Genomic DNA, 13547 nt, shown 5'->3' with positions numbered 1-13547 from the left:
TATATATATATATATATATATATATATATATATATATATATATATATATATATATATATCAGTGTTCTGCATTGCAACATTATAATTTTAATTGTGCTTTTATATGGGCATGACTAGTTTGCTTGACTTTTTCGATTAGTTGCTTGTTCCTTCCGTGTATATTTTCATATATATATATATATATCATTCAAATGTTTTGGATCAGTATCTAATTTATTTTTTAAAAAGAAATCAATACTCTCATTTGCCAAGGATGCATTAAATGAATCAAAAGTGACAGTAAAGACATGATAATGTTACAAAAGATTTATATTTCAAAAATAGGGCCTTTTTGAACTTTCTATTCATCAAATAATCAAACGTTTTCAACATTGATAATATTAAGAAATGTTTCTTAAGCAGCAAATCAGTACGTTAGAATGATTTCTGAAGAATCATGTGGCACTGAAAACTGAAGTAATGATGCTGGAAATACAGCTTTAATATCACAGAAATAAAATATATTCAAATAGAAAACAGTTATTTTAAATTGTAATAATATTTCACAATATTCCTTTTTTTTATTTTGATCAAATAAATGCAACCTTGATAATAATAATAATAAAAAAAAAAAACATACAGGCCACAAATATGAACCACATATTAATGACAAAAGTTAACTAATAAGTTAAAAACTAATATCTTGCAATTATCTATACAGTATATCACCCACCCTTATCGGCCTGATATCCGACCACTGTATTATTATTTTTCATGAACATTCTTTTCATTTTTTTACGGTTCACCTGTAGTTAAACAGCCTCAGGGCTATTGTGGAGGATATGAGGTCCTCCTCATCCTCTCTACTCTCACAAAGTGGACAGCAGGAGGCAGTAAGCTTCAGCAAAGCAGACGATCAGGCTCAGAGTGCAGGTCAGGATCAGGGTCAACAGCAGACAGGAGGTCAGGGTCTGGAACAGGAGGTCAGTCAGTTATCCCAGTCATGCAACAAACCTGAGGACAAGACCACTCACCTCATGAACCAGGGACATGAGGACAGGAACCAGGTACATGACACAGAGACAGACATGAAATGTCTCTTCTTCATATTTATTCTTCTTAAGTCATTTTAGGAAACATCTGGAAGGAAACACTTAAACGAGATGTTGAAGTCTCCTGATTTCCAAAAGATGACTGAAATGTTCTCGTATGAGTGTGTGATGTTGTTTTGCTGTAGAACACTAATCTGGTGAGCGACTTAGAGGGAGCCATACTGCAGCTGCAGTCCGAGTGTGAGAAACTCCACAGAACATCCAACCGCCTGATGGAGGAACACAGCAAGAAACAGACACACATCGACGTGAGTAAACAGAGAGCCTCATAAGACATCATTTACTTCCATCACTTACCTAGCTTGTGGTTTTTACAGCGTCTGTTCAAGATAGTGGAGGAACTGGATGAAAAGAAAGCTGACAAGCAAGTGGTGGAAATGGAAATTGAAATCGTGAGTTGTTTCTTTATACAGTTCATAAACAATCCAAGTTCATCAACTCTTCGTGGTCCCCACTGGACCATCACAGTCACTCTCAGTCAGTGGGTGTCATCTCGTTGCTCCTCAGAAAGCAGACAAGCGGGCTCTGGAGAGCAAGGTGAGCCGCATGCAGTTCGACAGCATGGCAGAGCAGCTCAATAACATGATACAGGATCTGCTGAGGAAGATCAGCGGTCAGGAGCAGGACTGGAACAAGGTGATCGAGAAGATCTCCACTGAGATGGACTGCAAGGTGAGAGACGGACAGACCGAAGCAGTCCTTCTTTGAAGTCATTGAAATTCTCCATGGTGTAAAAATATATTCAAACCTCTATGAACTCGTATAACTTACATTTCTCACTTTTCTATCTTTTCCAGAAATATAGTGACTTGTTTTGTTTACGTTTGGAGCTAAGCATTATGATCACATAAAATGTAATGAAAATTATATTAAAAAAGGCATCATTTCTTTTTTTAATTTCTTTTCATTTGGGGTGAAATGTGACCTGGACATGTTTTTGTGAGATTTACCCAAATACACATTCATTTATAATTAAATTAAATTAAATTAAAAATGAATGTGTATTTGGGTAAATCTCGCAAAAAACATGTACAGGTCACATTTCACCCCAAATGAAAAAGAAATAAAAAAATAAATTATTTAATTTAATTTAATTCAATTTAATTAATAATTTTATTTTATTTTATTTTTAAATAATAATTTAAATTAGCTAGTTGTTACAGTCTCACAAACCCCTTGTACTTCCATCATGACTATGATTTTGTGCATGTGTCTTGTACTGCAGTTGAACCGGATTGAGCTGGATCCTCTGAAGAAAGAGCTTGACGATCGGTGGAGGACCATTCATAAACATCTGCAGACACCTCCGATCCCCGAGCAGGACGACGCCGCTGGACTCAGGAAGTGAGGCACCAGATTCACTTTTTCTAATTAATATATTATATATATAAATGTATATGCATGTAAATATTTTCAAAATATATACTGTATGTGTGTGTATTTATAAATACACACAGTACACGTGCATATATTATGTAAACAAAAACTTTTATTTTGGATGCGATTAATCGCGATTAATCATTTGACAGCACTAATATTATAGAATACTGACAATCAGCACTAAAACCTTTAATATATTTAATTTTCTTTATTTTAATTTAGTTTTTGTCTATTATTAAATATTGTCTAATTATTGTATATAAGTTTTGTCTTTTGATATGTTGACGAGATGAGCACACCTGCATATTCCACTGGTGCAATGTCAAATTTGCAAAATTTATGAAAAATTTGTGAAATTTCACCAGCCGAAAAGGTCCATTCTCCACTGATGCACAAAACACAAAACTCACTTTCACGCCAAGCTTCATTCTGTTGGTCAATGCAGCTAATTTGCATGAAAAAAAAATGATACAAAATTTCCATTTGTGTGAATTCCTTTTGAAATGACTGGATATTGCCTGCAACACTAAATGTTTCCGCACCTTCAGACCGGTCAACACACTCATGGCAGTTCATACGTATTGTGCGTTTTGGCGAATTTGTGGTGAATCTCATTGCTGCAATGTGGATCAGACTTTATGCTGATAGTCACTGAGCTTGACCTTAAACCTAAAGTCAAACATATACTAAACCCTAATGCCTGAGGTTCTCTACACAAGTATGTCAAAACATATGTTGTTGCATTCAGAGCTGAACTCATGACACAAAGCATGCTGGGAATGCGTTTGCCAAGCATTTGCATCATTGTGTATGTTTCTGTAATGTTGCATTATCACTATCTGAATAACCTCTGTTTGACTAACATGATGGTGGTTGTATGGAAACAAGCCTCACTGTCTTTGTGTCTTTCTTACTCTGTGTCAAAGACAATTAGTGGCCCGGTTTCACTGCATCTCCTGTGATCGCCCCGTGGATATGATGACACCAGGACAGTACGTAAATATTATAAAGGACAACTGACATGACACTTTTTGGTAACACTTTACAGTAAGGTAAAATTTGTTGACACTAGTTAACTACATTAGTTAACATGACAACTAAGAAAAAGTACAGATGTTACAATGTACAGACGTACATTGTAACATCTGAGAGGCATGTTGTAACATGACCATGTGACAGCTTCAAATGTTATCTGATCTTATGAAAAACAATATTCAAGACAAACAAATATTTTGTCAATAAAATAAAATGATTAACTTTTTAAGAATTAAAAATAAACTGATTTTGGAGTTTAACTCACACACACACTCACACTCTCACACACACACACACACACACTCTCACACACACACACACACACACACACACACACACACACACACACACACACACACACACACACACACTCACACCACACACATTTTTTAACATGTTTCTAACATTATTAGCATGTTGCTAACACGTTTTTATATTATATAATCATAAAATTCTGGCCAAATTGGCCCTACCAAGCATAACTTTATATTTAATGTTTGATAAATGAACCCATTGCAACCATGCTTGGGACGGCCCACATAAACGAGCCAAAATGCTTTACATTTCTTGAAATAATAACTTCTGTACATTAAACATTGACTGTCAGTCTTTATTCACTTTCTCGTAGTTTCTCATTAAAGTAAAAGTTGCTTGGATAATGTCACAGAATAGCATAGTTTAATAATAGCGGGGCACATTGTAACGCAGTATTACAACATTTTCCCATATGCGCAGCTGGTTAGTGTCTTCTGCTAGTTAGCGTAGCATTGAAGAACTATCTAAACTGATAAATAACAGATTGGAGTTTTAGCTAATATCAGATTTGTCTAATTTTAAATGAATGCTAAAAACTGAGATGAAAAATGTACTTAAGCCAGAAATTTACTTTTACTATGGTAAAATTAATGTTCAACCATATCGTCAAAAGATTTTAGAATTTTAGCACACTTTGATATGGCAACTAGTAAATACCATACATTTTGTTTTGCTAGCATGTGTGGAAATATTCAAACCACGTGTGTTACTTTGTGCCCCGCGCTCCCCTGTCACTTGTCAAGTGTTCTCATTAGACATCCTTACACTGTTGTTGTAAACACTATAGTAACGTCTCTCACAATCTCTGCTTTTTTCACAGGAACTTGGTGACTCTGCCCTCTGCCCCAGGACTGCCCTCTCACAAGTCCAGCCGGCCCTACACTGTGTATGAGCTGGAGCAGGTGCGACAGCACTGCAGGAGGTGAGACACGTCCCACTGCAGCATTTACTGTGCTTGTCCAGCGGGGGGAATCAAAACCCAAACTTGCTCCACTGTGTTCTGCAGATACCGCACAGTACACCTGACACGAACCTCGCTGTTCTGTACGTACAAAAACTTTGTGTACTTTAGGACAGTGTTTGAGGAACTAACAGAAAGTATTTGGACACACATAATGAAATATCAAAACAGGTGGCATTTCTTTTAAAGAATAAAATCAAACAAGCACACTTTTTTCTAGCAAGAACATTCACAAAAAGCATTCAAGTATTAGAAGTATTCAAGCGTACTCTTAGTAGGCCTATACTTCTTTTCAACTCAAAATAAGAGCGTAAACTTTCAGTCTACTTTTTATGTAGTTATCAGAGATGTACTTAAAATTACACTTAAGAATAGTTGGCTTATACTGACAAGTACACAGAAAAGTCTATATTTATATTTGGACTATTCATGTTTTGAATCCTTTCATCAAGATATACTTTAGAGAAAAGCATATTGAAGTATTCTTTACATGTTCAAGGTTAGAGTATTGTAGTTTATAGTAGCTTAGAGTAAATATTAAGTCATTACCAGAATAAATAATTAAAACCAAAAGGAATATTTATTACCTATTTATATATTTCCATAAAATATTTAGTATTTTACTCGACCCAAAATATCAAGTCAAATTGCAGAAAGAGCAAGTGTCTTTATTGAATACATAAATCTTTGGCATAAATAATGTGATAGTGTAGATCACATTAAAAGTATATAAAAAGGTTTCTTTCAAGTCTAAAAATTAACACCTAAATAGAAACCTAGTAGTGTACTTAAATTGCAAAACTAATACAATTGTTAAACTAAAAGTATGATGATAAAAAAACAAGTATACTTGTAGTATAGTATAAACCGGTAGTTCACTGAGAGTATACTTCAAAGTGTACTTAAAAAGTGCGTTTGAAGTAGCTAATTCACTAGTAGTATAGTTATAACATAGTAATACAAAATAAATACTTTTAACTATATACAAACTAGATGTGTACTTAAAGTTTACTACTTATACATATAAAAATTGGTTTTATAAACTAAAAAGTGGGTCAATTTTGTCCCATGAAGAATTGAAATAGTACACTTACATGTATACTACTAGCAGAATACTTACATAGAGTACTTGGAATATATCAGATGAAGTTGAAGTATGCTTCTTTTCTAGTTATTTAATGAAATGATATGAAGGTGTCCCATTTTCTATCCCAGTGTAAAATAAAATTAAAATTAAGCAGTGAAATACTGTCCCCATCAGTGTTGCCAGACGTACAATAATTATCATCTCATGTCGTGTCAATCGTGGAGATTGACTCTCTCTCGCACGTTCCTGCCGCACTTAAGTCCGTTGTTTCAAAGCTGCGGTCGATAATTTTGCAATAAAGTATAGAAAATGAGTGCTGAAAAGGATAAATAGTTGCAACATCTAGATAAATAACTGTATTCTGAACGTTTGACTCGTGCACGCTAATTTTTTTCCAAATACGATAATTTTGAGCTTCTGGTACGATACTTGGACATTTCCAATCTGGCAACACTGGTCCCCATGACCAGTGGCGATTAGTGATGAAGTCTTAATAAATTCAGCATTTATTTATCTCAGCCTGGAGCCAGGTACTAACCAGAATAACTTTAAGACGGCTTGTTTTGACAGAGGCTCGGCGCAGGGTGAGCAAAGCCATGTTTTAATATGCAGGCAGATAGATAAGAGTTTAGTCAGTGTCCCAAATCAAGAACCCCAAAGCTCCCACACAGCCAGGGTCTGCCAGACATTTCTCGGACCCGCTACCGGCCCAACCTGGGTCCAGCAAAGAGGAGCAGCAGTCGGACCATGAGCAAGCAGTGAGCAAAGCTTTCTTAGGTAGATGTCAGTTTTTCAGACCAGCCACAGATATCTAGAGACTCCAGAAAATGTATATTTTAAAACTCTCTGTTCAAGTACTCTTAAGAATAAAGGATCTTTATCGGCTTTGATGGTTCCATGAAGAACCTTCAACATCCGCGGAAACGTCCCATTGCACTAAAAGTTCTTTATAGTGAATAAATGTTCTTCACACTAAGAAAAAATGGTTCTTTTAAGAACTTATCACTGAAAGGTTCTCTGGGGAAACAGAAAACCCCTTTTTGGAAACGTTTTAAAGGGATAGTTCACCCAAAATGAAAATTCTGTCATTAATTACTCACCCTCATGTCATTCCAAACCAGTAATACCTTCATTCATCTTCAGAACACAGATTAAGATATTTTTGATGAAATCCGAGAGCTTTCGTTCAGCAACGCAACTGACACGTTCAATGGCCACAAAGGTAGTAAGGACAACAGGTGCATCCCAAACCGCATACTTATGCACTATTCTATGACGTTTTGTAGTATAAATAGTGCAAGTTCTGTGTTCACACTGAAAATTCCAAAAAGAAAAAGTGCACTTAAATAACCAAAAAAAAAAAAAATGAAGTGTGGAATGTTGGACACTTCATGCACTCAACTGTCGCAGCTTTAATTATGTGGCGAAGGGGGAGGGGCTATCAGACTCTGATTATGAATCACAAAATAACCTTATATAATTCATACACTATATAGATGAGTACATAGTGTCTAAGTACATAGTGTATAAGTGCATAGTGTGTAATGCGTCATTTGGCATGCAGCTGTTAAAATAGACCATGTGACATCAGTGTTTCAAATGTAATGTTATGAAGCTACGAGAATACTTTTTGTGCATTTATTCAACAATTCCTCGTCTTCAGTGTCAGTCTTTGAACCACTGATGTCACATGGACTATTTTAAAGATGTCCTTACTACCTTTCTGGGTCTTGATCATGGTAGTTCCCTTGTGGTCTATGGAGGGTCAGAAAGCGCTCGGATTTCATCAAATATATCATAATTTGTGTTCTGAAGGTCTTACGGGTTTGGAACGACATGAGGGTGAGTAATTAACGAGAGAATTTAAATTTTTGGGTGAAGTATCCCTTTAAGAGTGCTGAGTGATGTTTTATTGTCTGTTGTGCAGTGAGAGGATCCCAGAAATGGCTGATTACTGTTACCTGTCCCGTAACTGTGGGGGCAGCCACACCCTCACCTACCCCAGCCGCCGCTACACCCGCCTTCAGCACATCACCCATATGATCCAGAGCGAAGAGGAGAGTCGGCCCGTGTCCACTGGACCGCCCACAGAGGTCTGCCACAGAATCAGTTGAAAATGTCATAAACAGTGAGTATGTATGAACCGTGAGCTGTGTTTCTTCAGGCAGCAGAGGTGGACATCTTAGGTTTGGATGGACAGGTCTACAAGGGCCGAATGAGCAGCAGAGCAGTGAGACTCTCCGAGACCAGATTTCCCACCATCTCTCCTCGAGAAGGTAATATCACACGTCACACTCCACACACAGTAATAGCCAGAGGGAATATTTGCACAGTAATGACCCATCAAGTTTGATTAAACCATCAAACTATGAGGAGTATGTTATATTGGGATAATGAAATATGGGTTTTTGTTTAGCTACACAAATGCTTATAAAAACAAGTAACTCACAGGAAATAAAGCATACTTTGACTACAATATAGTCAGTTATTAATATTTCACTGGTTCACTATTGTTTTCGGGCATTACTCAATAAGCTTTCTGCATGTATCATGCCCAATTTCTTGCAAAGCCTCCTTAAATTCCTCCCAAAGTTGAGATTCATTCATCAGCTATGAATTTCCCAAAGGTTTTCAATGGGATTAAGTAACACTCTCGCTGCTCGCCTGCATTGCGTATGTGGTGTGTTTGGCATTATTGTGTTAGAAATGAAAAACACATTCACTATGGCTAACACCTGCCATAGTGATTGATTCAATTATAGGCTGGGAATAATGAGAGCAAGCTTTGTATGTTAGCTTTGGCCAAAAATTATGTCTGCACGATTCGGCATGTTTCATAATCACAACTGAAAACGCAAAATAGGAAAAAATGTCTGTTTTCCCAGACATCAATTTTGGCCATTGACACAGTATCCATTCCCATCACTTCTAAACATTTATAAAGCGTCCATTTACTGTAATGAAAGAGTTCTGTCCTTATTTACTCACCCTCATAATGTTTCAAACCTGCATACTGCTATTGTTTTATTGACCACGCCTGTCAATTTCCAAAAATGACAACCAAACTATAAAAACACCATTTAAGAATTATAAATGTAGTCCATACGATTTCTGTGCAATATTTTAAGCATTCTGAAATCATATGAACAGGCGTTCTTCTCCACTGTAGATCTCAAATCTCAACTTTTGTATATGCTAATTATCAAAGTCCCTTTAAGGCAAGCCATGTCACTCGGCGGCCATCTTTGAAATGCCTCTCGGGCATGCGATTGGCTCTTTCATTCAGAAGGCAGGGCTTCCTGCGATTGAGCGGCCATATTAAGCGTTGCATTTATCCCAATTCAAAACTATACGAGTGACACGTCTTGGGTATCCTATAGTCTTTGTAATTCTTCAGAAGACTTGGAATAAAGCACATGAGTTACATAGACATCTTTCATGGTGCTTTATGTTGTAGCTCCACCTCAGTGTCATTTACCTTCATTGATTTTTCATTAGCATTATTGTTTTTGGAGTTTCACACCTAGAAATAGAAATATCATGAATTTGAGAGAACTGGTTATGGACGTCTTAGGCGTATTTCATATTGTATTTCAATGCTTTTTCATTGCAACGTTTGTGTTCTCTTGCAAAAGTATTGCATTCCCTCAAGAACATTTACGTTCTCTTTCAAAAATATTGTGTTCCCTCAAAAAACGTTGTTTGCTTGCCAGTCTTTTGCATTCTCTCGCAAAAGTACTGCGTTCCCCTAAGAAACTTTGTGTTTGCTCGCTCCAGATCTGGAACAGCGTTGACATGAGAACAGTTGAGCACATGAATGACTGATTCTTGAGCTGTAAGCTGTTCATTGATGGTAGGAACTTCTGTTGTGTTCAGGACAATGTCCAGACTGAAGTCTATACAGGGGCCTCACGGCCCTGATCATGCTTCCCCTCACGACTCGTTACGCAACGCATGTTATCATGATAGCATCATAATATCCATCTGCACGCTTGACCCACTTTTTGCTCATCTCGCAGTGGACAAATGGGTCTGGTCTGCGGGGGAGAAGAAGAGCTCCCTGGTAGCAGACAAATTTGATTTAGTGTTATGTAGAGTGGTTGGTTGTGTTGTAGTTTTATTCAGGACTGAGGAAAAATAGGACTGAAGGAAGAACAGTAGGGCTTGAGACTGGACTTGGTAGGGTGCCTAGTTTAATGTTGCTTGCTGGAAAGAACCGAACATTTCTGTGTTACATAATAGCAGAGCAGCAATGAGAAACCATCTGGAAGTGACAACAGACCTGAAGGAAAATTGGTCTCAGACCTTGCCCTTCGTTGTATCACCGAATCAAAAGAAGACAGTTGAAAGTCAAACAAAAGACACTTGCTTGGCAGATGAGCCGTGTCATGCTTGACCGAGCAAACGTTTGGCAGCTTATCCATGTCATGAGGTAAAGAGATGATTTATGAGAAAACGAGTCTAGTGTTGAAGGTCAGAAGTTGTTGTTTCCACACAAAGCACAACAGTCACATTCTTGAAGAAAATATCTCCACAGAGAAACAATGATGTAAAAACCGTTCCAGACAGACCTACCATGAAACCATTATACCATATATAATTTTAAGGGAAATTAGACCACATGACATTTTATAACCTAAGCCATGTCATTAAATGGTCAAATTATCTGAGAATTTAAAAGATTATTGACCTTGACACAGTCCTGAGGGCTCTCTATGATATTGTTTGCATTTTTAACGTTGATTTGAGCTTGATTTGGCCTTGAAGGACTTGCTACTGCCAACAGATATATAGACATGCTGCTGTAAGCATGTAAGATATGCTGCTGCATGAATAGTCATTCATAAATCCAGTAGCAGATTTAGACAGGTGGTGCTGGGGGAGGTGGAGAGTCTCAGAGGAACACTATAGCATGCTGCAGGACCAGCTTACAGTGAACTCTAAACCAGACTATTTAAATGTTGAACAAGCAATCTCATTGGCTGCAGAATCAGCAGTCAAGCTTGTGCCATGCAATGAATGATGTGATTGCTAGCAGGTTGCATGTTAAGGAGTCTGCGCCATCTAGAGTTTCATGATTGAACTATATGTTTTTCCCTAAGAAATAGTAATAAAGGTTTGTCAGACAAATGTTTATGTCTGCTGCTGCATGAATAGGTGTATATATATATATTAAGCCTACTATATAAGAATTGTATTTTTATTTAATACTCACTTTTATTTTAAAATATGATAGTATTATCACACTTTACTATTTCGTTTATCATCTAAGTGCAATAATACTACTATTACTATTTTTTATTATTTTTAGTGCTGTCAAAATTAGCACGTAAATGCAGGCGATTAATTTTTCCAGATGTTGTCAGGCCATATGCCAGTAAAAACAAATTTTCCTGTACTGTCAGCCGTTATACTGTGCTCATAGAGTGTGCTCTTCAATTGCACGTACAAATACAGAGGTGTGCGCTGTAGCCTGTATCATTTAATATTTAAGCGCAAATGAAACTACAAGCATGCGTGTCAGATCCGCATTACGTTCAGCAGCGGCAGCTCTTAAAGTAATAGCAGCCAAATAACCTAATAACCCAACTGCTGTCATGACTGTTAAACAAAGAACAAACGAGAGAAGAGGAAATCAATAACTTTGGGAGCTTTTAGGATTCATCTATATCTAATTTAGAACTTAGTGTTTGATAATAATTTCTGTATATTTCGTACTTGCTGAAGGGCACAGGTAAATATGACATTTATTACAATGGGTTTATGTGAAGATTGTTTTAAGTTTACTTAAATTAGAAGTTATGTTTTAAAGTCTACGTTTTAAAGTACAACATTACGTTTAGTCGGTGGTTAAATATTAGGGAAAAAAAGAACAATTTCCTAGAGACATTAGTAGTATTGGTATCAGTGATAGGCCCTGTCCCAAATGACTCGCCTTCAGTCATAAAAAAAAGATGCCATTAAACAAATATTAAAAATATACTGTCTTTGTTGTTTCTACATTAATTTGAAGATTAAATGTGAAATTATTGCAATATTAAAGTATATTTAAAAACTTTAATGTTAGGTGGGATTAATCTCGAATAATCGGAAAATGTGTGATTAATTAGTTACGTTTTTTAATGAAAAAAGAACAATTTCCTAGAGACATTAGTAGTAGTATTGGTATCAGTGATAGGCCCTGTCCCAAATGACTCGCCTTCAGTCATAAAAAAAAGATGCCATTAAACAAATATTAAAAATATACTGTCTTTGTTGTTTCTACATTAATTTGAAGATTAAATGTGAAATTATTGCAATATTAAAGTATATTTAAAAACTTTAATGTTAGGTGGGATTAATCTCGAATAATCGGAAAATGTGTGATTAATTAGTTACGTTTTTTAATCAATTGACAGCACTAATTAGTAACTAGTTATATTTAATAGGTCACACTACGTGCAGTGTGAGCACTAAACAAAATCACCAGGTGCTCTCAGACTAAAAAAAACGCATGTTCACCCCTGCATATATAAATCCTGTGGCAGATTTAGACAGGTGGTGCTGGGGGAGGTGGAGGGTTTCAGAGGAACTCTATAATGTGCTGCAGGGCCAACTTACAGTGAACTCTGAACCAGACTATTTAAATGTTGAGCAAGCAGCTTACTGACTGCAGAATCAGCAGAGGCCAATCAGCTTGTGCCATGTAGTGAATTAATTGCTGTCAATGTTCTTATGTCTGCCATTTGAATTGTTGATGCTCTTGCAGGCAACTGGAAGAGCAAAGACAAGGTCAGCCGTTCACAGTCCCAGAGGTCAAGTGGAGTGGACGCTGGCCGTGGGAGTCCTGCAAGGCCACAGAGTGCCAAGACTCACCGCAGCCACTCAGGTGGGATATGAGGAGCTGACCTTAAACACACTCACAGCAGATGAGAATAAAGCAGTTAAAGTTGGCTGTAAATAAACACTGGCTTTTGACCTATTTTAGCTACAAGGCTAACGGTGTTCAAGAGCTGCTAACACTGAGGTGCTGTTCTTGACCTTTGAACTTTAAATACCCTGGCTATGTGCAAGTTGAGGCTCAGCAGGTTACGACCTGTGTGTATATCTTATCCATGCCTGAGCTAATAGAGAAGTGAAAATAGTCAGTTGTAAACAAAGACAGGCTGTTTTTCTGGCGGCTCCCGAGTTAGCATGTGTAAAATGATCAGTGCTGTTTGCTAAGGTTGCTAAACTGTCTCTTGTTTTTAGGGTTAGTGCTTTGAACAAACCCTTAACAAGAAGTCAACTTCATTGTGACTTAAGCCAATTGAAAAGCAGTCATGAAAGTGTCTCTCTTTAAGTACACTTAGGTGGTCTTTTATATCAGTTATTTGATATAATCTTCAAATACAGTTTTTAAAAGATATAAGATTTTAAGTTGCATTTTAAGATGAAATAAGATTGTATCTGCACTACATGTGCGCATTTAATATACAGCTAAGCACACTTAAGTTCTTTTTCACAAGGCCCTTTAAAGGAGATGTTTTTAAGTCATTATGTAAGCGTCTGACAGATGCCTCACGTTTGTCAGTTCACGAGTTGTACGTGATGCAGTTGTGATCGTAACTCACACTTGAATGCTCTTTAACCTTTGAACTTTTTAAACCCCCCCCCCCCCCCCCCCCCCCCCCCCCCCCACCCCCCCCCCGCAGAAACA

At 37.0% G+C, this 13547-nt stretch overlaps 1 protein-coding gene across 1 annotated transcript in view; it reads left to right on the top strand.

Moving 5' to 3' along the window:
- Window positions 1-13547, top strand: part of LOC107548685 (uncharacterized protein C16orf96-like) — a 38245-nt gene that overhangs the window by 23705 nt on the left and 993 nt on the right. Inside the window, exons 8-16 of the mRNA XM_016229473.1 lie at window positions 1217-1339; window positions 1409-1483; window positions 1599-1763; window positions 2317-2435; window positions 3398-3463; window positions 4642-4743; window positions 7797-7962; window positions 8034-8145; window positions 12618-12737. Of these exons, the coding sequence (XP_016084959.1) occupies window positions 1217-1339; window positions 1409-1483; window positions 1599-1763; window positions 2317-2435; window positions 3398-3463; window positions 4642-4743; window positions 7797-7962; window positions 8034-8145; window positions 12618-12737 (1048 nt within the window). The remainder of the gene's footprint in view (window positions 1-1216; window positions 1340-1408; window positions 1484-1598; window positions 1764-2316; window positions 2436-3397; window positions 3464-4641; window positions 4744-7796; window positions 7963-8033; window positions 8146-12617; window positions 12738-13547) is intronic.

The sequence above is a fragment of the Sinocyclocheilus grahami genome, unplaced genomic scaffold (assembly GCF_001515645.1).
Source record: "Sinocyclocheilus grahami isolate Dianchi unplaced genomic scaffold, SAMN03320097.WGS_v1.1 scaffold353.1, whole genome shotgun sequence".
Taxonomy (NCBI): Eukaryota; Metazoa; Chordata; class Actinopteri; order Cypriniformes; family Cyprinidae; genus Sinocyclocheilus; species Sinocyclocheilus grahami.
Note: the sequence above shows the minus strand (reverse complement) of the source record. Positions and strands in the feature narration are given on the sequence as shown.